Source organism: Heteronotia binoei, chromosome 4 (genome assembly GCF_032191835.1).
Source record: "Heteronotia binoei isolate CCM8104 ecotype False Entrance Well chromosome 4, APGP_CSIRO_Hbin_v1, whole genome shotgun sequence".
In the NCBI taxonomy this organism is placed as follows: domain Eukaryota; kingdom Metazoa; phylum Chordata; class Lepidosauria; order Squamata; family Gekkonidae; genus Heteronotia; species Heteronotia binoei.
The window spans coordinates 20487009-20513820 of NC_083226.1; the positions used below are offsets into that span (position 1 = coordinate 20487009).

Here is a 26812-nt window from a genome sequence, read left to right on the forward strand (position 1 = left end):
GTTTGGTGTAGTGGTTAAGTGTGTGGACTCTTATCTGGGAGAACCAGGTTTCATTCCCCACTCCTCCACTTGCACCTTCTGGAATGGCCTTGGGTCAGCCATAGCTCTCATAGGAGTTGTCCTTGAAAGGGGCATCTTCTGAGAGAGCCTCTCAGCCCCACCCACCTCACAGGGTGTCTGTTGCGGGTGGGGGAGAAGACATAGGAGATTGTAAGCCGCTCTGAGTCTCTGATTCAGAGAGAAGGGCGGGGTATAAATCTGCAGTTCTTCTTCTTCCACCTTGTAAGGCTGTTCAGGATTATCAGCCCCATGATGCAAAATTATGGGCTTGCAAAACTAAAGCAGGTATTGATCAAGGGACTCTCTTGCTTCTTGGCTTATGGGACATTCCTAAGCAATATTTCTTGTAGCTCCTGCTGCAAGAAAAGCTCTCCGAAATCTCTCCAGCAGCAGCCATCCATTCATTCAGAAGCCAAAGGCACAGTATATCATTTTCCTTTACAGTTTTGAAATAAATAAATGAATAAATGAAAGAAATGAATGAAACATGCTGACAAGTAACAGATTTTTTTTTATTTTTTTTTAAAAAGGCATTTCCTTAGACACAGCATCATTGCTAAAAACATGAGGCAAGCAAAAAGAGCGGGAAAGGAGTTGGATGAGAAGCGTCTAGAGCCACGACACTTCTGAATCCTCCAGTCGTTGACCAATATTCCTGCATCCCTTCTATAAAGCTCGCATTGCCCATGACAAGCAAACCCCGGTCCCACCACATTTCCCCTTGCTGTATTTAAAACAGCCGCCCTGGTTGCAGTCTCCCCAGGGAGACCAGCGTGAAGGCAGAAGGCATCTTTGCTTTCTTCTGCGCCCCTTTCCCATCTCCGGCTCAGACCCTGCTCGCCACTTTGGGTTTCGTAGGGGGAAAAGGTACAGTCGGAGAAACCTCTAGGCTGACCGAACCCTCACCATCCCTCCAAGTCTGTGCTTCAAAGGGCCCCTCTGGCCACCGTTCACAGTGGTCAAGGACGTGACCTTCTGTCTTCAGTGTCATCACAGTTCTAGCTTCAGGACCTTCTCTTCCTGGACAACATCCTTGACCTCTTTTCTGGGAAGGGCAGCTGCTACCAGTCTATCCAGTGCTGGGAAGTTCAGTGAGTGTGTCTAAAAGAAAAGAAAACATAGGCTGGTTACAGACAGGAAGTTTGGGGCGGCAGGCTCCAATCGCGGAAGTAAGCCGGCATAGAGTAAAGCACCCTGGGGGCGGTCAGATGATGATATTGGATTTATATCCCGCCCTATACTCTGAATCTCAGAGTGGTCACAATCTCCTTTATCTTCCCATCATAACAGACACCCTGTGAGGTAGGTGGGGCTGGAGAGGGCTCTCACAGCAACTGCCCTTTCAAGGAGAACTCCGTTGAGAGCTATGGCTGACCCAAGGCCATTCCGGCAGCTGGAAGTGGAGGAGTGGGGAAATCAAACCTGGTTCTCCTGGATAAGAGTCCGCACACTTAACCATTACACTAAACTGGCTCTCAGATGGCGCACAGCCTGCTGCCTGAATGGGGATGGGCTGCACAAGCGATGGAGGAGCAGTCACGCCGCTCAAGCACTTGAATGACGCTTCTCTGGTGCTCCCCGCCTGTTCAGACGGCCGGAAAGGCGCCCCAGAAGCGCTTCAGCAATTTTTAGGATGGCAGAGGCACAGGACGACGAGGTAAGGGTGAGAGTGAGGCAGGGCCTAGATCTGCGTGTTCGAACTTGCCTTTTTGATCTGAACGTGGGCTGTTCTTGTGTTGGCCTCGGGGCTTTTTTTTTAGCAGGAACACACAGGAATTCAGCTCCAGTTGGCTTAGTGTCAGGGGGTGTGGCCTAATATGCAAGTGAGTTCTTGCTGGGCTTTTGCGATAAAAAGGCCCTGCATGAAACAGTGGTGATGTCAGGGGGTGTGGCCTAATATGCAAATGAGTTCATGCTGGGCTTTGTCTACAAAAAAAAAGTTGGCCCAAATTAGCTGTCTGAAAGCAGCCATAGAATGACATCCTCTCTGTTCTGCGCTCATCGGCAAGTGTCAGGACCCTTTCAGTGCCCTCGCATGAGTGGAAATACCAGAGAGGCTGGTGCTGTGTCAACTCAACAGTGTCCCTTTTCATATTTCTGCTTGCACAAGATGTACTGCAAAGTACTGGCCATGGTGAATGATTTCTCATGTAGGCATTCCTTTCTTTGGTTTAGCCACGGTTGCGTCCACACCAGGGGTGAGTTCCCCTTCTGCTGCTGCAAATGCTTTGCCCTACTGGCCACCCTTCCCCATACCCCGTCCTGCCTTGTTCGGCCAGAGGTGAAATGGGAATTATGTATCCCACATAACGTAGACTTTAAGGGAGGGGATTGTGGATCACTGGCAGAGCACCTGGTTGGCAAGCAGAAGGTCCCCGGTTCAAATTGGACCTGTCAGGGCACCTGGCTCAATGGTTCTGTTATAGTGAAGACAGACGTAACATTTTAAGAGCAACTGGGATGCTGTGACATTGCTATCTGTGATATACAGGGCTTTTTTGTGGGAAAAGCCCAGCAGGAACTCATAAGAACATAAGAACATAAGAGAAGCCATGTTAGATCAGGCCAATGGCCCATCCAGTCCAACATTCTGTGTCACACAGCGGCCAAATATATATATATATATATATACACACACACACACTGTGGCTAATAGCCACTGATGGACCTCTGCTCCATATTTTTATCTAACCCCTTCTTGAAGGTGGCTATGCTTGTGGACGCCACCACCTCCTGTGGCAGTGAATTCCACATGTTAATCACCCTTTGGGTGAAGAAGTACTTCCTTTTATCCGTTTTAACCTGTCTGCTCAGCAATTTCATCGAATGCCCACGAGTTCTTGTATTGTGAGAAAGGGAGAAAAGTACTTCTTTCTCTACTTTCTCCATCCCATGCATTATCTTGTAAACTTCTATCATGTCACCCCTCAGTCGACGTTTCTCCAAGCTAAAGAGCCCTAAGCGTTTCAACCTTTCTTCATAGGGAAGGTGTTCCAGCCCTTTAATCATTTTAGTTGCCCTTTTCTGAACTTTCTCCAATGCTATAATATCCTTTTTGAGGTGCGGCGACCAGAACTGCACACAGTACTCCAAATGAGACCGCACCAACTCATTTGCATATTAGGCCACACAGGGGTGGAATTCCAGCAGGAACTCCTTTGCATATTAGGCCACACACCCCTGATGTAGCCAATCCTTCAAGAGCTTACAGAAAAGAGCCTTGTGAGCTCTTGGAGGATTGGCTACATCAGGGATGTGTGGCCTAATATGCAAAGGAGCTCCTGCTAGAATTCCACCCCTGAGGTCACACCCCCTGACACTAAGCCAGTTGCGTTTCTGTGCGTTCCTGCTAAAAAAAAAAAAAAGCCCTGGTGATACATAGATCCTCCTTCCCCATCGCATTGCAGGCTCTGAACAAGCCAGTTCTACAGGGTTTCAGTGTGATTCATTCAGTGTGTGGGAAAGCCAATTCCTTTTCTGAGGTGAGAGATAAATGCTGATTTCAAAAGCGGCTGCATTTGACTGCTAGGTGGCGCCCTGGACACCACACTGACCAAGCTGTGCTCTGCTCCCCAGACTAACTCTTGAAGCAGTTTTGCAGCGGCTTTTGGGAGGGAAAGTTTGCATTTTAGCATGCCAAAGAAGTATTCCTGCTTAGAAAACATTTTTCCAAAGTCCATGCTTCAATCCCCCTGGTGTGTGGGTCAGCTGCAAAAAGTGGCTGAGAAGATCCAGATGGAAAGGGGCCAGGCTGTTTTAACCACAGGAAGGAAAAAAGACAGGATTTCTCCTGTGCCTGTCTTTTTACCCACTGATGGAAGGAGATTTCCAGTTGGGGGAATGGCATAGTGATGTTTAATTATTAAAACATTTATATCCCACCTTTCCTCGTGGTTCGAGGCAGCTTATAATAGCTAAAAACATTTTCAGTGAAAACCAACAGTAAAACTTTTGTTGTTGTTGTTGCTGTTCAGTTGCACAGTCGAGTCCGACTCTTTGCAACCCCATGGACAAAGTCATGCCAGGCCCTCCTGTTTTCCACCATCCTCCGAAGTCTGCTCAACTTTGTGTTAGTTACATCAGTAAAGCTGTCCAGCCATCTCATCTTTTGCCGTCCCCTTCTTCTTTTGCCTTCTGTCTTTCCCAGCATCAGGGTCTTCTCCAGAGAGTGCTCCCTTCTCTTTTGGTGGCCAAAGTATTTGAGCTTCAGCTTCAGCATCTGACCTTCCAGGAAACAGTCTGGGTTGATATCCCTTAGGACTGACCAATTTGATCTTCTTGCAGTCCAAGGGACTCTCAAGATTCTTCTCTAGCACCACAGCTCAAAAGCATCTGTTCTTCTGCGCTCGGCCTTCCTTATGGTCCAGCTCTCACAGCCATGCATAAAACAACAAGCCTCAAATCTCTGCCTGCCCCTTAAAAGATGCCTGCCATTCAAACCCCCTCAAAAGTCCTGGGCTGGATAGCTGGATAGCCCAGGCAAGCCAGATCTCAGAAGCTAAGCGGGGCCAGACCTGGCAAGCATTTGGATGGGAGACCTCCAAGGAATACCAGGGCTGGGAGGTAGGGGCAGGCAATATCAAGCCACCCCTCTGAAATGTCCTAGCTAGGGGTTGCCAGAAGCCACCATGACTTCCAGGCATGCAAGCACACATATGGTCATACAGAATAAAAAAAAGTCCTGGCAAACAGGCATCCTTTGTGTCGCCTCCCAAGGGAGCCCATTCCACAGAGCCAGAGCTCCAAGTGAAAAGGCCTGGGCTCTGGCCTCTGCTAGATGGGCCACCCTGAGTAGTGGAATGGCCAGCAGATGGCTGCCTGGGAACTAGGGTTGCCAACTTCCAGGTGGCACCTGGAGGTCACCCACTAATAAAGTTCATCTCCAGATGATCAAGAACAGGTTCCTTGGAGAAAACAGCTGCTTTGGAGAATGGATTTGATGGCATTATACTCACTTCTCCCCTCTCCTTCCTAAACTCTGCCCTCCACAAGCTCCACCCTCAAAATTTCCAGATATTTCCCAACCTGGAGTACGCAGCCCTTCTAATAACCATAGTTGGCACACAAGAGGGGGAGGAGGAGCGGCTTCCAAATCTCTTCCTTTCCCCTCTCCGCAACAGACACCCTGTGGGCAGGGCTATTTATGTAGGAAAAGCCCAGCAGGAACTCGTTTGCATATTAGGCCACACCCCTGGCATCACCATTGTTTCAGGTTTTTTGTGGGAAAAGCCCAGCAGGAACTTATTTGCATATTAGGCCACACACCCCTGACAGCACACACACACCCTGACACCAAGTGCATTCCTGCTCAGAAGAAAAGCCCTGCCTGTGGGGTAGGTGGGGCTGAGAGAGCTCTCCCAGAACTGCTCTTGAACAGAACAGCCTGGAGAGAACTTGTGACTGACCCAAAGTCACATCAGCAGATGCAAGTGGAGGAGTGGGGAATCAAACCCAGTTCTTCCAGATAAGTGTCTGTGCACTTAACCACTTCACCCAACTGGCTGCTAGGATGGGTACAGAGAGAGGAGGGCTGAGCTTACAACGCCCTGGGCTCTCTCCCGAGCCCTCAGTGCGCCCTTTGACTGCTTAGGTGTGCTTGGGCTTGTCTTCCCAGACTGCCTTGGGGTTGTGCCTAATAACGGCCTGCCTGGACTGGAGCCACGCAAAGCTCTGCTAGTGCAGAGTGAAGTGAAACCTGGCTCATCCCCAGTTTCTGAGCCAGTGGGTCTCCATCCGGGTTTTTCTACCTTGTCCTGCTCCCACCTGACTTGAAGTATGCTGGCATGGTGGATAGAAAAGTACTCTCCTCCCTTCCTCAGCACCATGACTGTGATCCAGAACCCCACTTCTGCTTTAGCACATGCCTGTGTGTCATAGATCACCAAGGCCATAGTTTCTCTCTGTGTGGGGACAGCATAAATAAGGCTTCTAACTGTCTCCAGTAATTTCTTCCCAGCCTGGCTAGCCAAAACGGTAGGCCAAATTTCCTTTCCTCCTTAAACCGTCACCCACCTTCTGTTATGCTGATCGACACCCGGCTGGTTCCAGGAAAAAAAAATAAACCATTTGGCCAAAGGGGCAGATGCCAACAGGCAAAGAAACAAGTTGGCCTAATGACTCACCTTTCGCCTCAAAAGGGTCAGAAGAACCGCGATGAAGACCACAGGGACAAAGAGGAAGGTCATCAATCCGTAAGTGATCTTCCCAGGCGTCTCATTTTGCTGTGGACTAGCAGCTTGGGCACCTGCAAAATAAGGCTGCAGTTAGATTGCCTGCAGTGGAACAAGAGTGGATCTGAAAGGAATAAAGCTTGGGGCAGGGCTTGTATTTGTAGCAGGAACTCCTTTGCATATGAGGCCACACACCCCTGATGTAGCCAATCCTCCAAGAGCTTACAGCAGGACCTGTACTAAGAGCCCTGTAAGCTCCAGGAGGATTGGCTACATCAGGGGTGTGTGTGTGGCATAAGATGCAAAGGAGTTTCTGCTACAAATACAAGCCCTGGAAAGGAGTAAAGCTTGGCTCTCTTGGGGGTGTGAAGAATTAGCCCTCCCTCAAACCTGCTTTCCTGTAGAAGAAGAAGAAATTGGATTTATATCCCGCCCTCCACTCCGAAGAGTCTCAGAGCGGCTCACAATCTCCTTTACCTTCCTCCCCCACAACAGACACCCTGTGAGGTGGTTGGGGCTGGAGCGGGCTCTCACAGCAGCTGCCCTTTCAAGGACAACCTCTGCCAGAGCTATGGCTGACCCAAGGCCATGCTAGCAGGTGCAAGTGGAGGAGTGGGGAATCAAACCTGGTTCTCCCAGACAAGAGTCCGCACACTTAACCACTACACCAAACTGGGGAGAAAGCTTCTCAGCTGGCTGGATCTCCATCTAGCTCAGCTGCTTCCCTTTCTCTACTCCCCTGGGCCAGTCTCTCTGAATAGCTGCTGCCATAGGATTGCCAGCTTCCAGGCTGGGCCTGGTCAAAGGGATGCCAGCCTCCAGGTGGGACCTGGGGATCCCCTGAAATTACAGCTGCTCTCCAAACAGAGGTCAGGAAAAACGGGTGCTTTGGAGGGTGGGCTCTGTGCACCCTACCCCACTGAGGTCCCTGTCCTCCCCAGGCTCCACCCCCAAATTTCAAGGAATTTCCCAACCAAAGCTGGAGGCTTTGAAAGTAGCCAAGTTACTCCTACCCCCTCATCCCCTCCCAGTGGCTGTGGGGGGCACCTGGCAACCGTAGGAGTCAGTGTTGGCGCTGCAGGGTTGCCAACTCTGGGTTTAGAAATATCTGGAGATTTGCAGGGTGGATAGGGCTGCCAAGTTCCCAGGCCGGGTGGGGCTTCTCCCACCCTGGAGGTTCCCAACCCACCGACCCAAACTGGCCCAGCATGGGGGGGGGCAGATCTTCCCTTGACGTCGCTGGCAGGATGACATCACTCAGAAGTCATGTCATCACGCTGGCGATGCTGCTCGCCAACCACTCTAGGAGCATCCGAGAAAAGTCCATGGTTTCCCCGGACGCTCTAGCAATTTGGGAGGAAAACTCTATAGTACCGTTTCCCCTCCCAAACCACTAAAGTGTCTGGGGAAACCATGGAGTTTCCCCAGATGCTCCTAGAGCGGCTGGTGTGCAACGTTGCCGGCACAACGATGTCACTTCTGAGTGATGTCATCATGCAGCGCAGGGGACTTGGCAACCCTAGGAGTGGAGCCTGAGAAGGGCGGGGAGGGGAAAGACCATGACAGGTATCATGCCATGCAGTCCACTTTCCCAAGCAACCATTTTCTCCAGGAGAAGTGGAACAGATGTTTTAAATGAACAAACAACAAGTCATTTAGATTGCCTGGAGACCAGTTGCAATTGCAGGAGCTCTGCAGTCCCCACCTGGAGGCTTCTGCTTGAAGGGCACTTGGTGTAATTAGCCGACTGATCAAAGCCACCAAGTATTACAGCGTCTTTCAGTTTGCAAAAATATATTATAAGCAATGTTCCCCTTAAGCTGTGGAGTCTTGTGAGCAAAAATTCTACTTGGTGAGCTGCTAGCACTAAAGTTGTGAGCTATTGGCAGTAAAGTTGTGAGCTACTGCATGAATTAGCTTGCTCTAGGGCCATTTTTCCTGAGCTGAGACAAAAATGTATGAGCTGGAGGCTAAAAAATTGAGAGCTAGCTCACACTAACTCAGCTTAGAGGGAACAGGTTGGGGACCCCACATCTTGGTGTAGGTGGTAGTCACAGGAGAAATGTTCCTCGGACCTTGACAGGGCTTGTTTCTGAGTAAAAGCGAGAATGGGGTTGCTAGCCGCCCACGTGCCCCCAACAGCTAAAGGCATCCAGGTTTCAGTGCATGATTCAATCAGGCAACGGAAAGAGAGAGCCCCCTCCATCTCTGGCTTTGACTCAGAGCGTATCTGTAGCCCTTGAGACAGGGAAGCAGTGGTCTGACTCCCCATCAATGCTCTCTCTAGCCAGTTTGGTGTAGTGGTTAAGTGTGCGGACTCTTATCTGGGAGAACCAGGTTTGATTCCCCACTCCTCCACTTGCACCTGCTGGAATGGTCTTGGGTTAGCCGTAGCTCTGGCAGAGGTTGTACTTGAAAGGGCAGCTGCTGTGTACAACACATAACAAACAATACAATAATGATAGAGGCCGGCGGTGCTAGGGCCTTTTAAAGTAACAGAAACCCCCAAGGGGGCCAAAAAAACCCATCCCCAAATGAATAGATATAAGCTCAAACTTGGAAATAGTCCAATTGAAATTCACGAGGTGGGTGCTCCTGAGGAATGTAGCTTCAACGCAGCAGCTTTCTTTAAAAGATGTCTCTCTAGATCAGGAGTGGCCAAACTGTGGCTCAGGAGCCACATGTGGCTCTTTCACATATATTGCGTGGCTCTTGAAGCCCCCACTGCCCTGTCAGCCAGCTTGGAGAAGGCATTTGTCTCTTTAAATCACTTGCCCAAGCCAAACCAGCTGGCAGTTTGGAGAATGCATTTACAGTTATAAAGTTGCTTTCTTTCTACCTCTCCCCCCATCTATTTGCTTTCCTCCCTCTCTTCCTTCCTGTCCTGCAGCTCTCAAACACCTGATGTTCATGTCTTGCAGTTCTCAGGCATCTGACATTTGTGTCTTGTGGCTCTCAGACATCTGGCATTTATTCTATGTGGCTCTTACATTAAGCAAGTTTGGCCACCCCTGCACTTGGCATTTCAATTCTTTCTTCAGTTTGACGGCTCAATTATTTAGGAACCCCGTTCTACATTCTCTAATCACAGCGTTAAGCTTCCCATTTCAGTGAACATCGAGCTCTTTCCCACCTGGAGGCTGGTGACCCTAGTTGGTGATGGCAGTCATCGAAATTTGGGAAGTGGGAGATTCTTATCTAGGGTCCCCTTCATGGAATTGGCCCTGCAGCCACCAAGCATGGGGACCAGTGTTTCCTCAAAGCTGAGTTAATGTGAGCTAGCTCACAGTTTTTTAGCCTCCAGCTCACACGTTTTTGTCTTATCTCAGAAAAAATGACCCCTGAGCACACGAATTCATGCCGCAGCTCACAGCTTTAATGTCAGTCACTCACAAAGTAGAATTTTTGCTCACAAGACTCCACAGCTTAGAGATGATGATATTGGATTTATATCCCGCCCTCCACTCTGAAGAGTCTCAGAGCGGCTCACAATCTCCTTTCCCTTCCTCCCCCACAACAGACACCCTGTGAGGTGGGTGGGGCTGAGAGAGCTCTCCCAGAAGCTGCCCTTTCAAGGACAGAGTCTCAGAACGGCCTACAATCTCCTTTACCTACCTCCCCCACAACAGACACCCTGTGAGGTGGGTGGGACTGGAGAGGGCTCTCACAGCAGCTGCCCTTTCAAGGACAGAGTCTCAGAGCGGCTCACAATCTCCTTTATCTTCCTCCCCCACAACAGACACCCTGTGAGGTGGGTGGGGCTGAGAGGACTCTCACAGCAACTGCCCTGTCAAGGACAGAGTCTCAGAACGGCCTACAATCTCCTTTACCTTCCTTCCCCACAACAGACACCCTGTGAGGTGGGTGGGGCTGAGAGAGCTCTCCCAGAAGCTGCCCTTTCAAGGACAGAGTCTCATAGCGGCCTGCAGTCTCCTTTCCCTTCCTCCCCCACAACAGACACCCTGTGAGGTGGGTGAGGCTGGAGAGGGCTCTCACAGCAGCTGCCCTTTCAAGGACAACCTCTGCCAGGGCTATGGCTGACCCAAGGCCATCCCAGCAGGTACAAGTGGAGGAGTGGGGAATCAAACCTGGTTCTCCCAGATAAGAGTCCGCACACTTAACCACTACACCAAACTGGCTAGAGAGAGCATTGATGGGGAGTCGGACCACTGCTTCCCTGTCTCAAGGGCTACAGATACACTCTGAGTCAAAGCCAGAGATGGAGGGGGCTCTCTTTTTCCGTTGCCTGATTGAATCACGCACTGAAACCTGGATGCCTTTAGCTGTTGGGGGGACGTGGGCGGCTGGCAACCCCATTCTCACTTTTACTCAGAAACAAGCCCTGTCAAGGTCCGAGGAACATTTCTCCTGTGATTACCACCTACACCGAGACGTGGGGTCCCCAACCTGGTTCCCACCATATCTGGCACCAGGGCTGTTCTTTTAAAAGTTAGGGGGGGGGTGCTTTTTAAAAAGTCAGGGGCACCCTTTTCCCATCCACTGCAGGGCTTGCGGGTTCTCAGAAGCTTTCTGGGGTAGGGGCAAAAGCTGGAGGCTCTGAAAGTGGCCAAGTCCAGGCAGCCAACCTTAAAACATGTGTGCAAGCAGGGGAGTTTCCTTCAACCTCCCTCTCCCCCACCCTGGCACTTTGCTGCCAGCAGTTCCACCCATCCCCTCCCTGCACTTCCCACTCCTCTGCCTCCCTCTTCTCTGCCTGCTGCTGTTGCTGCTGCAGTGCACTGTGCCTGCTCAGCTCTCCCGGCTCTGGCTGCTGATGCTTCACAAGCTCAGCCATGGGGAAGAGAGAGAGAGAGAGAGAGAGTTGTGTTACTTTAATTAAGCTGTGGCCATTTTGTGGCTGGCTCCGCCTCCAGCAGCTGCCATTTGTTGCTGTGTCAAGATTCCATGTGCGCCTGCTGGCTCAGAATGTTTGGGGACAATGAGGCTCTTGTCAAGGAAGCAGGAAAGAATACCTGCAATTTCCAGGTGATACTGCACAGATCCCAGCATCCCGTCTGCGTTGTGGATGCTGCACTCCCAGATACCGGCATCTGTAGGTGACACCTTGGAGAACTCCCGGATCCAGCCAGAGCTCAAGCACTCAGAACTCCTGGAGGCAGCTTTGGACCTGTTTGCGGGGTCAGAGCCCAACCACTGCCATTGAAAATGCACTTTTCCTAGGGGCTGGCTTAGACTGCAGGTGAGCATCAGGTGAGATCCCTCCAGGACTGGCCCCCCGATGCTTGGAACGACTGAAGGGGGGAGGAAAGAAAAAGACTTTGATTATGCAAGAAGGCAGGGGTGAAATTCTAGCATGAGCTCCTTTGCATATTAGGCCACACCCCTCTGGTGTAGCCAATCCTCCAAGAGCTTACAAGGCTCATTGATATATGGCCTACTGTAAGCTCCTGAAGGATTGGCTACATCAGGGGTGTATGGCCTAATATGCAAAGGAGTTCCTGCTAGAATTCCACCCATACAAGAGGGTCACTTCCCTGCAAACTCCCACCCTTCACCTGAGTATCATTTAAAAAAAAAAAAAGTGAGCCCATCCCTGATTTCCGCACATTGATATCCAGCACAATCTGCACCATTTTTCAGCTGAGGAATCATTTGCCTTTTAACAAACTGATGGATTAATTAATCAGTTCCACTTATATGATTTTTTTGGCAATGCAAAAACTTTGATATATAGGTAAGGTGCTTAAGGAACATTGAGGTTAGCGCACAATTTAATTTAAGACAAATGCCTGCTTTCTGCTAGAAAGGCCATCTTTAATATTATATCCTCTATTGTTATAGCAAGAGAGGGAAGGCAGCGTGTTATCCAGGGGTGTCGAACTCATTTGTTATGAGGGCCGGATCTGACATATATGAGACCTTGTTGGGCTGAGCCATATGTGTCCTTATTTAAGATTAGGTAGCAGAGATATAAACTTTATAAAGGACACAGACAAACACAACGTTTTGTTTGTTTGTTTTTTAAAAAAACCTTAAAATAAAACATGCTTAAAACATTAGTACTCATTGGTCTTAAAGGTGCTTTCTTTGTATTTCTCCCATGGGATCCAGGGAACTGGGCAAAGGAAGCTCCGCCTCTTTCCTTCCTTCCGCAGGGGACCAGGAGAGGGAGGGGCTCAGCCAATAGAAGGAAGAGAGGCTCTGTGCAGAGGAAGGCCTCTGCTTCTCACTTGCCTTGAAAACCTCTTGCTGCAATTTCACATCACTTTATACACACACACACACTGCTTTAATACTCCAAGTTCCAAACAACGTTAAAATAATAATTAGAATAAGATTCACCCCTCCAAAGCTTTCACTGAATGAATTTTCACTTCATTAGGGGTCAGTTTTAATCAATGAAGTTGCAAGTTAAGGGGAGGGAAGGTTAATGTTAACTTAACATTAACCTCCCTTCCCCTTAACTTGCAACTTCATTGATTAAAGATGACCCCTAATGAAGTGAAAATTCATTCAGTGAAAGCTTTGGAGGGGTGAATCTATTGATTAAAGTTTGCACTGCAATACCTTGCATTTCCTAGGCTTGCAGGAATAGAATGTGCCTAAAGACTTCACACTGAACTGCTTTCCCTAAAGGGAGGGATTCCTTCTGAGGTAAAAAGGCAGGAAGGAAAATGAACTTGTGGGAGAAAGAATCTTCCATGGGTGTCTTACTAAATGTCTTGAGGCTAGATCTCAACTGTGACTAGCCCACAGGGTCACAGGATCTGCCAGAGAAATAGGGATCATAGAAAGAGCCGATCCAACTCTCGGACAGAAAAGAAAATGGTGGAAACATGTCAGAAATAGCTGGTGTGGGACACAAGAAAGAGAGATCTACAAATGGCTTTTGCACGGCTGTGAACTCCTGAGGAGGATGGACTCAAAAGGCACAGAATGGACATGAGAAAGAGTCAAAGAACATGGATCTAGGGATGCCAACCTCCAGTCGGGACCTGGGGATCCACCAGAATTACAGCTCATCTCTGGATTACAGAGATCAGTTTCCCTGGAGAAAATCGAAGCTTTTAGAGGGTGGACTCTATGACATTGTACCCCACCAAGTTCTTAGCCCTTAGACCTAGTGCAAAATGGAAGGACACCAAGCACAACCCCACCAGCCTGCCCAACACAATCCCCTTCCTCTGTTTTTGCGATTTAAGGCAGGCAGAATGTAACACGGTCACCGAGTTGTAAGAATATAAGAGTCCTGCTGTATCAGACCAGTGGTCCGTCTAGCCCAGCATCTTGTCTCAGTAGCCAGCCAGTTCCTCTGGATGGCCAGCAACAGGGCATAGAGGCTGAGACCTTCCCTTGATGTTGCCTCCTGACTCTGAGATTCAGAGGTTTAGTCACCAGGGCTGTTAGCCATTGATAGACTTGTCCTCCATGAATCTATCAAATCCCCTTTTAAAGCTGTTTATTCCTGTGGCCATCTCTACATCCTCTTTCAGCAAATTCCACATTTTAATCAGGCTGCAGGGGAGGGGCTTTTCAGTTGTTACTGATTTTGGCATTCAAAGTGCAATCAGGGGAGGCTGGCCTACCCATGATCCTCCCAATACATGTGGATGCCGTTTTGTGGGTACGGACCAATGCCTATATTTTCCAGCTTTAATGCATGCCAACATATTTCCCTCAAAATATCCTACCAATACACATGGGCGCCATTTTGTGTGAACAGACCAATTTCTGTATTTTCCAGCTTCAACAGAGGCAGACACAGGCCTCAGATTCAGCAGGAGTTCACTGGAGCACAGCTCCTGAACCTTTCTGACAGTTTCCCCTCTTCCTCCCCACCTACCCTGTCCATTGAATAGTAAGTGCAGCTGCATAACAATCCCTGGATTAGGAGAGCAGTCAGCCAGCCAGCCACTAGGAGCTTTGTCACACCCCCATCAGCCCTCCTTAACCCCTGGAGAAGCCCGCACACCCTTTCTCTATTTCTTATGTGATTTTGGGCAGTGGGTGGCTTGCTGGCCTTTTGACTGGCGGGAGGACAGCCCAGGAGAGCCCCAGGCAAGCGAGACCTGCTTGGGCTGGCTGGATCTCTAACCAGCCCAAGCAGGCCTCACTCACCCAGGGCTCTCCTTTCTTGCATCGGGTTGCTTTTGGCTTAGGGAGGGCCAGCATATGCTAATCAGTTATGCTAATGAGCTCCACCACCTATTTTTCTACAAAATGACCCCTGGGCAAACAACATTCCCCTCAAAAGATCCTCCCAACACACACAGACGCCATTTTGTGGGCACAAGCCAATGTCTGTTTCCAGTTTCAATATAGGCAAACATATTCCCCTCAAAAGATCTGGGTATTCACATGTGTACCGAAGCTGCCAAATATCCACATTGCTCTGTTTGCATAACATGGTGGCTGTATATACCACCTGCCCACTTGTAGGGGATGGGGGTTAGAGTTGCCAAATCCAAGCTGGGAAACTCTTAGAGATTTGGGAGTGGAGCCTGGAGAGGACTGGGATTTCAGTAGGGTACAATGTCAGAATCTACCTTCTAGGGTTGCCAATTCCAAATTAAGAAATATTTAGGGACTTTGGGGGTGGAGCCAGGAGACTTTGGGGGTGGAGCCAGGAGCAAGGGTGTGATAAGAACGATTGAACTCCAAAGGGAGCCCTGGCCATCACATTTAAAGGGACTGCACACCTTTTCAATGCCTTCCCTCCACTGGAAATAATGGATAGGGGCACCTTTGTTTAAGGCTCATAAAATTGGACTCCCTGGTCCAATCTTTTTGAAACGTGGAGGGTGTTTTGAAGAAAGGCACACTGAAAATTTGGTGCCTTTACCTCAAAAAGCAGCCTCTCCAGAGCCCCAGATACCCGCAGATCAATTCTCCATTATACCCTATGGGAATCAATTGGGGAGGGACGGTGGCTCAGTGGTAGAGCATCTGCTTGGGAAGCAGAAGGTCCCAGGTTCAATCCCTGGCATCTCCAAAAAAGGGTCCAGGCAAATAGGCATGAAAAACCTCAGCTTGAGACCCTGGAGACCCGCTGCCATTCTGAGAAGACGATACTGACTTTGATGGACCAGGGGTCTGATTCAGTATAAGGCAGCTTCATATGTTCATAGGGAATAATGGAGTGCCCAGCAGACATTTCCCTCTCCCCCCACTCTGCTTTCTGATGACCCTGAAGTGCGGGGAGGACCTCCAAATTAGGGTCTCCCTCACCTAATGGGATTGGCAACCCTACTACCCTCCAAAGCATCCATTTTGAACATACATATGAAGCTGCCTTATACTGAATCAGACCCTTGGTCCATCAAAGTCAGTATTGTCTACTCAGACTGGCAGCGGCTCTCCAGGGTCTCAAGCTGAGGTTTTTCACACCTATTTGCCTGGACCCTTTTTTGGAGATGCCAGGGATTGAACCTGGGACCTTCTGCTTCCCAAGCAGATGCTCTGCCACTGAGCCACCAACCCTTTCTCTGATCTTTATAGCCTGGAGATGACCTGGAATTCCAGGGGGTTTTCAGCCCCCCCCCCCCCCCGGAGGCTGGCATCCTTAGTATCAGAGAATTGTGGGCAGTGTGATCTTCCCTTGTGTGTGGTTTGAGAGCCCTAATAGATGACCACAAAGGGCAAAGAGGTTTCCTAAATCCTCTTTGGAAATACCCTTCCCCTCCTACCAGATGTCCTTCTCACCTGTCATTACAACCAGGGTGACATTCTTGGAGATGGTGGTACCATTGATGGTGACCTCACAGAGATACTGGCCTGCACTACCAGGTCCCACAGCAGGGAGATGTAAGGTCCTATTTTCTTGGTACAAGTTGGCCTTGGCCTTCAGGTCCTTGTCTGTTACGTGGCTCCAATGGATGGCTACCTTTGAGCTGTCAGAATCCATGGGGTTGTAATTCAGTCCACAGGGCAAGTGAGCATCCGATCCTGCTGCAGCGTAGACTACAGTTGGCCCAGCAAAACCTGCACGTAGGAGCAGAAAGATGGCCCAGGGTATTAGACAGAGTCAGTGTGGATCCCACAGACCCCAGAATTTGAGGTGAAGATGTCTGTTGGCTCATCCAGAGAAGATGAAACTGAGAAAGAAAAAGAGTCTCGTTGCTCCAAATGAGTCAATCCACGCTTTGGGGGAATCTGAGGCAAAGGCTGACGTCTTACCTAGGACTTGAAGGTGGTGTGTGGCAGAAACTCTCTCACCGCCTGAGTAGGTGAGTTCACAGACCCAGGGTCCAGAGTCACTAGCCATTGATCTGGAGATAAACAGAGACTGATCCGCAGCCTGGAAACGACCAGATGAGGTGATGAGGTAACCAGCGTGGAACCAGTGTATCTTTATCAGTTTTTTTGGAAGTGTGGAGTTGCAGGTCAGGTTAACGGGCTCAGACTCAACCAATGGACCAAGTGGGTATGGGGTTACTGTGGGGGAAGGGAGGAATAGAGAATTTAAACATAAAATTTACTAGACTTGCCAACCTCAAATGGGGCCTGGATTTTCCTAGAATTACAACTGATATCCAGAAGACAGAGTTCAGCTTCCATGGAGAAAATAGCAGCTGAGGTAACCTCTTCTCTCTAAACCTCATCCCCAAATCTCCACAAATTTCAGCTCCCATGGAGAAAATGGCAGCTGAGGTAACCTCTTCTCTTCAAACCTGACCCCCAAATCTCCACAAATTTCAGTTCCCATGGAGAAAATGGCAGCTGAGGTAACGTCTTCTCTCTAAACCTCATCCCCAAATCTCCACAAATTTCAGCTCCCATGGAGAAAATGGCAGCTGAGGTAACCTCTTCTCTCTAAACCTCATCCCAAATCTCCACAAATTTCAGCTCTCATGGAGAAAATGGCAGCTGAGGTAACCTTTTCTCTCCAAGCGTCACACCCAAATCTCCACAAATTTCAGTTCCAATGGAGAAAATGGCAACTGAGGTAACCTCTTCTCTCCAAACTCCACTCCCAGATCTCCACAAATTTCCCAACCTGGAGATAGCAGCTCTAGCCTCAAGGCTTATCCTGCTTCTAGCTCAACCAACCATTCCTTTCTAAGGTCATTTGAAAGAAGGACTATGTTTTCCAAACTCGATACCAAATCAAAAGTTGGTTAAGAAGCTCAGTTGAGGTAACCTTGACTAACTCACGGCACATTCCCAAAGTCTCAGTTAATGCTGCCTCCGCTTCTATTGCCTGGGGAAAGGTTATTTTTCATCTGCCAATGCTTGGCCATAAGTTGCATCCATAAGTAGGGTTTTCAAGGCAAGAGACAAACAGAGGTGGTTTGCCATTGCCTGCCTCTGTGTAGGGACCCTGGGCTTCCTTGGTGGTCTCCCATCCAAATACAAACCACGACTGACCCTGCTTAGCTTCTGAGATCTGATGAGATCAGGCTATCTGGGGCTATCCAGGTCAGGGCATACTTGCTTACTCATTCCTAAACCTGAAACTAATATTTCCTATTTTAAAAAACCTAACTAGCTACCAAACCTCACTCCAGATTCCCCAGGCAGCTCCCCAGATCCAACAGAACAGATCTCTTGCAAGTATCAAATCCGCTTACCTGAGGCCACATCAAGTTTCAGCTTACAGCAGTGCACCTTGCTGCCGTATTCCACTCTTGCCGTATATCTCCCCATATCGTCAATCGACGTGGGCTCGATTTGAAGTGAGAAATCCCCATGGAGAAAGTCTCGGTCCTGCACTGACACTCGGGACATCATGGCACGGGCCCGCATTTTGAGACCGCTACGGGCCACCTGGAGAACCATGTGATGCACCTGGGGGGGACTGGAGGCAACAAGAGAGCACTTGTGTTAGTCGGGGTGGGGGGGAGCATAAACTAGGAAAGAGGCTTGAAGATACGTTGGCAAGATGGTAGTCACTGGGATGGGAAAAATAGTTGGGAACTAGAATGAATGAACTAGAAGGATAATGATGAGAAAGATCCATCTGAGGTAAAAATGGGTTGCACCTCTTACCTGCTTCTCCGCCGCTCCCATCGGACCGACAATCTCTTGTACACCTCTCCTAAGCTGTTCTCCAGGTAACAGGGAAGGACCGCCCGGCTCCCTGCTTCAGCCCACACTCTCTGCTCTTCTTTCACTTTGCAAGAAACATTTCTAGCTGCAACAGAAACATCAATCCAAACAAAGAATGGATAAGGTGAATAGAAAAGGCTTTGCGTGTTTCAATCTAGCCTCAGAGGGTGGTACTACTGAGGTAAAATGGTGGCATAGGGTCAGGCCTCAGATTCAGTGGGAGCTCACAGGAGCACAGCTCCTGAACCTTTCTGAGAGTTCCTCCTCCTCCTGAGAGTTCCACTTCCTTGTCCATTGAATAGTATGTGCAGCTGCATAACAACCCCTGGATGAGCTCCACCACCTATTTTTCTACAAAATCACCCCTGGATAGGGTTGCCGTAAGAGTGTAGTGGAGAAGAAGAAGAAGAAACTGGATTTATACGCTGCCATTCACTCAGTCTCAGAGCAGCTTATAATCTCCCTTCCTCTCCCCACAACAGACACCCTGTGAGGCAGGTGGGGCTGAGAGAGCTCTGAGACAACTGCTATTAAGAGAACATCTCTGAGGGAACCCAAGGGCACCCAGCTGGTTTGAAGTGGAGGAGTGGTGAATCAAACTTGGTTCTCCCAGATTAGAGTCTGCACCCTTAACCACTACACCAAACTGGCGCTCAGACACTCAAGTGATCCAGAAGGGTTCAGAGGTTAAGGCTGCCGAACTCCGGATGTGGCCTGGAGATCTGGACTCGCAACTGATCTCCAAACTACAGACGTCCATTCCCCTGGAGAAAACGGCTTGCTTTGGAGGGTGAAAATGTATGGCATTATACCCCACTAAGGTCCCTTTCCCATCCACCAAATCTCCAGGTATGCCCCAGCCTGGAGTTGGCAACTGTAACTTCAGATACCAATCGAAGCAGACGCCTACTTCCACCCCTCCTCATATTCTTGGCCACATGTCGTCCCTTACCGTTGGTCATCAGGAGAGTGAGGGCAAAGGAAAGGAAGACCAGAGCGGTGATGGGGGCATCAAAGGGCCCACGTTGGGAGGGCATCGTCCCCCTCAGCAGGGAGGGTTCAAAAGGGCCCAGAACTGTCAAGAGACTGGGAAGCGGAGGTGGATCTCTGATCAAAGGCCTGGCTTCATCACCCTTTTATGGCAGGGGGCTGCTGGTTTCCTGACAGGGCTGAGGTGAGTTACGTCACAGCCGAGAAGTCAGACCCGACTGAAACATGTGCAGGAAGACCGAGAGAAGGCTAACAGCTTCTCGCAGTGGAAACTGTCTCATTCGGTCCACTCTCAAGAAGTTGTTTTTCTTCATGGTTTTTCACTTACAGTGGAAAAACGTGTACAGAAGCTCACCTCTCTGGAAGGCTCCCTGGTGTTTTGCTTTTATCTTTCTTGCTTGCTTTTCCTTTTATGGCAGTTTCGTCTCCTTTAATCTGTCTTTTTCAAAACACCTTGTTGACAGCATTGAAGGAGACAAAGAATATTCACAACACTGAAGCATTTACCTGGTGCGCTGAAGCGTCTCATGCGCTCTGAGCAATTCATCCTGGTAAAAATCGGTGTCACTGGTATCTTCCTCTCTAGCATGCATCAGATCCTCTTGACTCAGAGAAGCGTATCTGCTTCTTCCTCCCTCATTTTATCTCCACAATAATCTTGTGAGGTAGGCCAAGCTGAGAAAATGTGGATGGGCCATGGCTACCCAGTTGGGTTGCCAACCTCCAGGTGGGCCTGAAGATCTCCCGGAATTATAATTGGTTTCCAGACAACAGTGACTGGTTCCCATAGGAAAAAGATGGCTTCTTTGAAGAGTGGACACTCTGGCATTATACCTCATTGGTGTTCCTCCCCTCCCCAAACCATGCCTTTCCTGGGATCCTTCCCCAAATTTCCAGGAATTTCCAGACCCGAACTTGCAATCCTACTACCCAGGCAGGCTTCAAGGCTGAGCAGAGATTTGAACCCAGTTCTCTTTGGTCCTAGAACACCACTCTAACCACTTCATTAAAGGTGCTCAGAGGCCCCACTTAGGAGAAGTGTAGAACAGGAGGGCTGCTACCAGGCTCATGAGCAGCTCACTGTCATTTGCTTCCTTCTCCTTCTCTCTTGCTTCCTTCTGCATCACAGCTTGCTTTGCCAGGCTTGCTCAATTGCACAGGAGCCACGGAACAAAGCCTCTGTTTTCTTCATTGTCTAACCAGCACATGAAGCAGCTTATGTACAAAAGCTTGCAATGCCCAGCCATTTCATGTTTTCTCCTGGGTCTTAGACTCAAAGCATGGACCATGAGATCTCAGTAATGAATGTCAATAAAACAAAAGCAGATTTGCAGACACACCTGAACAGCATACTCAAGATTGCTACAGCATAGACATTTGATGCAATAATTCAGGGCAAGAGGTGTCAGTTATCACAGACTATTAAATAAACAAAGGGGTTAAAAAGTAAGCAAAATATGAGTGCTAAACTTCTAAGCATGTTTTATTTTAAGGGTTTTTTTAACAAAATATTTAATTGTGTTTGTCTGTGTCCTTTATAAAGTCTATATCTGCGCTACCTGGCATTACATTTTATGACACACGTGGCCCGATCCGACAAGGTCTCATTTATGTCAGATCTGGCCCTCATAACCAGGGCTTTTTTTTTTTTTGGTAGCAGGAACTCCTTTGCATCTTAGGCCACACACCCCTGATGTAGCCAATCCCCCTGGAGCTTCCAGTCGGCCCTGTACTAAGAGTCCTGTAAGCTCTTGGAGGATTGGCTACACCAGCGGTGTGTGGCCTCATAGGCAAAGGAGTTCCTGCTACAAAAAAGGCCCTGCTCATGACAAATTAGTTTGACACCCCTGGTAGAAAAACAATTGCAGAGGCAGATCGGCAATAAACCACTTGATTTTCCAGAATGTGTGTAGCAGAGCAACCTACGCTTCATTGTATGAAAGACACATGGCATAGTGCTACTTCTTTTCATCACAAGGAAAACTGGGTGCAGAAATGTTCATGCTCAGGCAACTGGGAGGCGAGGGTTGCCAATCCCCAGGTGGAGCAGGGGATCCCCCGGTTTGGAGGCCCTCCCCCCGCTTCAGGGTCATCAGAAAGTTGGGGGAGGGGAAGGAAATGGCTACTGGGAACTCTATTATTCCCTAGGGAGACTTATTCCCATAGGACAGAGGTGGCCAATGGTAGCGCTCCAGATGTCTTTTGCCCACAACTCCCATCAGCCCCAGCCATTAGCCATGCTGGCTGGGGCTGATGGAAGTTGTAGGCAAAAAAACATCTGGAGAGCTACCATTGGCCACCCCTGCCATAGGAAATAATGGAGAATTGATCCGCGGGTATGTGGGGCTCTGAGGGGGCTGTTTTTAGAGTTAAAGGAGCCAAAATTTCAGCATTGCATCCAGTGCCTCTCCCCAAAAATACCTCCCAAGTTTCAAAAAGATTGGACCATGGGGTCCAATTCTATGAGCCCCAAAAGAAGGGGCCCCTATCCTTCATTATTTCCTATGGAAGGAAGGCATTTAAAAAGGTGTGCGGTCCCTTTAAATGTGATGACCAAAACTCCCTTGGAGTTCAATTATTCTTGTCACAACCTTGCTCCTGACTTCACTCCCAATGTCTCCTGGCTCCACCCCCAGATATTTCTTTAATTGGACTTGGCACCCCTATGGCAGGCACTGGATCAAAACGTCTCAGAGATGGCCAGGTGACCCTCCCTGCCTTTAAAAAAAAGTGCACAAAAGACAGGCATTAAAGCAGGTATCTTTACTCTGTCCTCACAAGTCTTCTCCGAGAAGATCAGCGAAGGGCTGATACTGCAGTGGGACTGGCTTCATGGAGGATCCTCTGCTTTGCATGCAGAAGGTCCCAGGTTCAATTCCCGGCATTTTCAGTTAAAAGGGCCAGGCAGCGTGTGATGAAAAAGGCCTCTGTATGAGAACCTGTGCAGCCGCTGGCAGTCTGAGTCAGGAGTGTGGAACTCATTTGTTATGAGGGCCGGATGTGACATAAATGAGACCTTGTCGGTTTGGGCTGAGTCATGTTGGGCTGTGCCATGTGTGTACCTATTTAAGATCAGGTAGCAGAGATATAAACTTTATAAAGGACACAGACAAACACATCTAAAGTGGTTTTTTAAAAAACTTAAAACATGCTTAAAATATTAGCACTTGTTGGTCTTAAAGGTGCGTTCTTTGTATTTCTCCTATGGGACCCAGGGAACTGGGCAAAGGAGGCTCTGGTTCTTTTCCTCTCTCCCCAGGGGACCTGGAGGACGAGGAGCCACAGCCAATGGAGAAAATTGAGGCTTTGCTCTGTACCTCCTGTGCGATTGAGCAAGCCTTGCAAAGCAAGTTGCGATGCAGAAGGAAGCAAGAGAGAGGGAGAAGGAAGCAGAGCCAGTTGCTCGGGGGCCTGATAGAAGCCCTCCGGGGGCCTGATTCAGCCCCCGGGCCGCATGTTTGTCACCCCTGGTCTGACAGTCCTACAGTTGGTGTACTGGTTAAGAGTGCAGACTCTGTTCTGGAAGAACGAGATTTGATTCCCCACTCCTTCACATGCAGCCAGCTGGGTGACCTTGGGCCAGTCACAGTTCTCTCAGAGCTCTCCTCTCATCCACACTTACCTCACAGCATGTTTGTTGGAAGGAAAAGAGATCGTAAATTGCTCTGAGACTCCAAGTGAAGGGCAGGGTAGAGAGCCCATCTCCTCCTCCTCTTCTTCCCCTCCATTGAAGTGTATTCAGTCCCAAGGTTCAGTCCCCACTGAAAAGGATCCAGGAGTAATTGATATGCAAGACCTCTGTACCTGAGACCCCAGAGAACTGCTGCCATTCAGATTAGGCAAGTTCGATCTTGATAGATTTGAGGGTTTGAGTCTGTGTAAGGCCCCGTGGCACAGAGTGGTAAAACTGCAGTACTGCAGTCCTAACCTCTGCTCACGACCCGAGTTCGATCCCAGCGGAAGCTGGGTTCAGGCAGCCGGCTCGAGGTTGATTCAGCCTTCCATCCTTCCGAGGTCGGTAAAATGAGCACTCAGCTTGCTGGGGGGAAAGCGTAGATGACTGGGGAAGGCAATGGCAAACCACCCTGTAAAAAGTCTGCCATGAAAACGTTGTGAAAGCAACGTCACCCCAGAGTCGGAAATGACTGGTGCTTGCACAGGGGGACTACCTTTACCTTTTTAAGACCCCTTTGTGTATTCGTGTATCCTCTTTTCCCTTGGCAGCAGATGAATCGAAAGAAGCGATTCCAATTAGATGCATTATTTCAGTTTAATGTACATGTTATTATCCGTTAGTGAATTAATTTGGTGTGACAGATATAATGGTACTTATGGGAAGAGTTGGAAAAATGATTGAGTGGGCAGCGCTTGCTTGTGGGGAAGAAAACTTGCTCCATTACATACACAACAAGGAGGGACAAGCCCTGCTACACCACACCTGGGGGCCTACAAACTCTGGCATGCTGAACATCTACAAATGGAGCACAGAGGCCCATACCTCCTCCTATTGTCTCCAGGCAGTTTGTATTCAAAGGCAAAGTGCCTCTGAACATTTAGACACTACAGCTACTAAACTATCAATGGGCTCCTCCTCCATGAATTAGTCTAATCTCCCTTGAAAGACAATGGAGCTAGTGGCCATTGCTACATCCTGTGGCAATGAATTCCATTTGTCAGTTCAGCATTTTGTGAAGAACCTTGTCTGGCCTGAATCTACTGCCTATCTGCTTCATGAGGCATCACAGTTCTTCATCAGATACAGGAGCGTTGACTTTCAAAAGCTTATACCTAGAAAATCTTGTTGCTCTCATAAGGTGCGACTGGAATCAAAACTAACTACAGTTTTTGACAAGAGATGAAAGATCTCTTTTTTCCCATGCTTCGTCATGTAAACAAATATTATGTCTCCCCTTGTTGTTGTTTTTTAAACTAACAAGTGACTAACTTTTCCCTTTTCCTCAGAGAAGGTGGTCCAATCCCTCAGTCAGGGCTTTTTTTGTAACAGGAACTCCTTTGTATATTAGGCCACACTCCCCTGATGTAGCCAATCCTCAAAGAGCTTACAGTAGGCCCTGTAAGAAGAGCCCTGTAAGTTTTTGGAGGATTGTCTACATCAGGGGGGGCGGGGGGAGTAGCCTGATATGTAAAGGAGTTCCTGCTACAAAAAAAGCCCTGCCCTTGGTCATTCAGGCTGCCTTTTGGTGTACTTTTCCCACTCTAGAATAGCCCTTTTAAGACACAGCCGACAGAACTGTACACAGTAGTCCAAATGAGGTCGTACTGTTTACAGGTTAATTTAAGATATGTATACCCTATCTTTCCACATGATGGAAGGCAGCTTCCAGTAATCATTAAAACGTTACAACGGAAGAGCCCAATTCAATAACAAACCTCAAACCTCCCACACACACCCAGAAAAGGACGCCTGCAATTCATAGACCCCCAAAAGCCCTGGCAAGCAGACAACTTGAGCAGCTGTTGAGCAGCTGTTCTTCTCAAACATTAGCATCTTGAGCAGCTGTTCTCAAACATTAGCATCTTAAAGATCCCCATTTTGTGTGGAAAATGCTCACCGTCACACCTACCCACCAGTGCCCAAAGCCCTCCATTCCCCTATTGCTCACACACACCACACACAGCCCCCTTTCCAAGTGTGTGTAGGCAACTTGTAGATTCATAAGAACATAAGAAGAGGGATCAGACCGCGATCAGACCGGTGGTCCATCTAGTCCAGCATCCTGACTCACAGAGCAGTCAACCAGTTCCTCCAAACTGCCAACGACGGGACATAGAGGCCAAGATCTGCCCTCGTTACATCCTCTGGCAGCAAATTCCGCATTTTAATAACCCCACTGTGTAAAGAAGTATTTTCTTTCATCCGTCCTGAATCTGCTGCCCTTCAAGAAGAAGAAGACTGCAGCTTTACACCCCACCCTTCTCTCTGAATCAGAGACTCAGAGCGGCTTACAATCTCCTATATCTTCTCCTCCCACAACAGACACCCTGTGAGGTGGGTGAGGCCGAGAGGGCTCTGACAGAAACTGCCCTTTCAAGGACAACTCCTGCGATAGCTATGGCTAACCCAAGGCCATTCCAGCAGGTGCAAGTGGAGGAATGGGGAATCAAACCCAGTTCTCCCAGATAAGAGTCTGCACACTTAACCACTACACCAAACCGGCTCTGTGACATCCAGTTCATATCCCACCAGTGTACAGGTGTGAAGGTGCCTGTTTTCATCAACTTTGTTGGACGCTCACAAGTTTTAGCATTTTGGGAGGGGGAAAATTCCTTGTCAACTCTCGTGCATGCTTTTATAAACCTTTCTTGTGGAGTCTCTGTTCTCTGACTTTCTTAAAATGGAGAGAACGCAGGGCACTCTCTCTGTTTCTGGCGATGGTGAAACAGTTTGCATTGAGAAACAGAGCAAAATCCAGTTCATTTTTACACCAAAAATATATTTGGTGACTGTATTAGGACAGTCGATCTCTCTAGGGGCTGGAAAGCCCTTGTGGACTTACAGGAATCCCAGAACCCAGTTTGAGAAACATGTTTTCCAAGCCACGCAAGGGCATTATGATACTGGCCATTCTATTCTCTGTCTCTTTCCTAATGCCGTTCCCGGTGAACTGTTTTTCTTTCCCACCGCAGTTGGATATTGAGTGAATAGTTTCATTTGGCTGTCTACTGCAGCTCTGTGACATCCAATTCATATCCCACCAGCAGGGGTGGAATTCTAGCAGGAGCTCCGTTGCATATTAGGCCATACGCCCCTGATGTAACCGATCCTCCAAGAGCTTACAAGTCTCTTTGTTGTAAGCATTTGGAGGATTGGCTACATCAGGGGGTGTGGCCTAATATTGCAAAGGAGCTCCTGCTAGAATTCCACCCCTGCCCACCAGTATACAGGTGTGAAGGTGCCTGCTTTCATTTATAGATTCTAAACTGGACCAGCAGATCTGCACAAACAGTGGAATTTGATGGTCGATTACCACCGCCGCATTCTTGAAAAGTTGGTTATGCACTTCTTGGAACCATGTGCTCTGGACCACAGTGATGTAAGCACATCTCAGTTCACAGCAGAGAGATTGTGAGTTTCAGGGGAAACATGTTTGACAGTCAGACTTCATGTACTGACTGTAACAATCGGATGGGAACAAATTGCCAGGTCTGTTGGGTTCAGTACTCAATGACAGTCAAAGAGGTTTTTCATCAGGGGTTTCCCCCAAAATTGTGTGTGTACAAAAATGCTGGCAAGCCAAGCAGATGGGCAGCAGTTAATATGGGCAAGCATTAAACAGACAAGCACCAAATGTTAGGATTTCCTTTTAAACACAGCATTTATTTATGACTGATCTGTATGGTTTGTGACAGGCTATGCTGAGAACAGACGCATATGAAAAGCTGATTCTGCTTTTCCACACAGTTAGGAACGGATTTGGTGAAGCGATCAGCTGAACAGCCACAAATGTGTCAACGAACAGGTTGCTGAAAAACTGGCTCCTTGTCCATGGCAGGAAAATGGCACATGAGCTGAGTCAGCAGGTTTTGAGCACCCCCTAGCCCCTGAGTAGATCAGCCAGTGG

At 48.7% G+C, this 26812-nt stretch overlaps 3 protein-coding genes across 3 annotated transcripts in view; 1 reads left to right on the forward strand and 2 right to left on the reverse strand.

Annotated features, from left to right (window-relative positions):
* MLF2 (myeloid leukemia factor 2) overlaps nucleotides 1-26812 on the forward strand; it is a 449608-nt gene that overhangs the window by 337212 nt on the left and 85584 nt on the right. The window lies entirely within an intron of this gene.
* On the reverse strand, nucleotides 1051-16095 carry LOC132570046 (lymphocyte activation gene 3 protein-like). The gene is made up of 4 exons (XM_060236487.1): nucleotides 15894-16095; nucleotides 11204-11482; nucleotides 6183-6304; nucleotides 1051-1161 (listed from the first exon to the last, which is right to left on the reverse strand). The coding sequence occupies exons 1-4, from the start codon at nucleotides 16093-16095 to the stop codon at nucleotides 1051-1053; spliced, it is 714 nt and encodes a 237-aa protein (XP_060092470.1).
* On the reverse strand, nucleotides 16225-18332 carry LAG3 (lymphocyte activating 3). The gene is made up of 3 exons (XM_060236348.1): nucleotides 18180-18332; nucleotides 17762-17988; nucleotides 16225-16625 (listed from the first exon to the last, which is right to left on the reverse strand). The coding sequence occupies exons 2-3, from the start codon at nucleotides 17967-17969 to the stop codon at nucleotides 16267-16269; spliced, it is 567 nt and encodes a 188-aa protein (XP_060092331.1). The 5' UTR covers nucleotides 17970-17988; nucleotides 18180-18332; the 3' UTR covers nucleotides 16225-16266.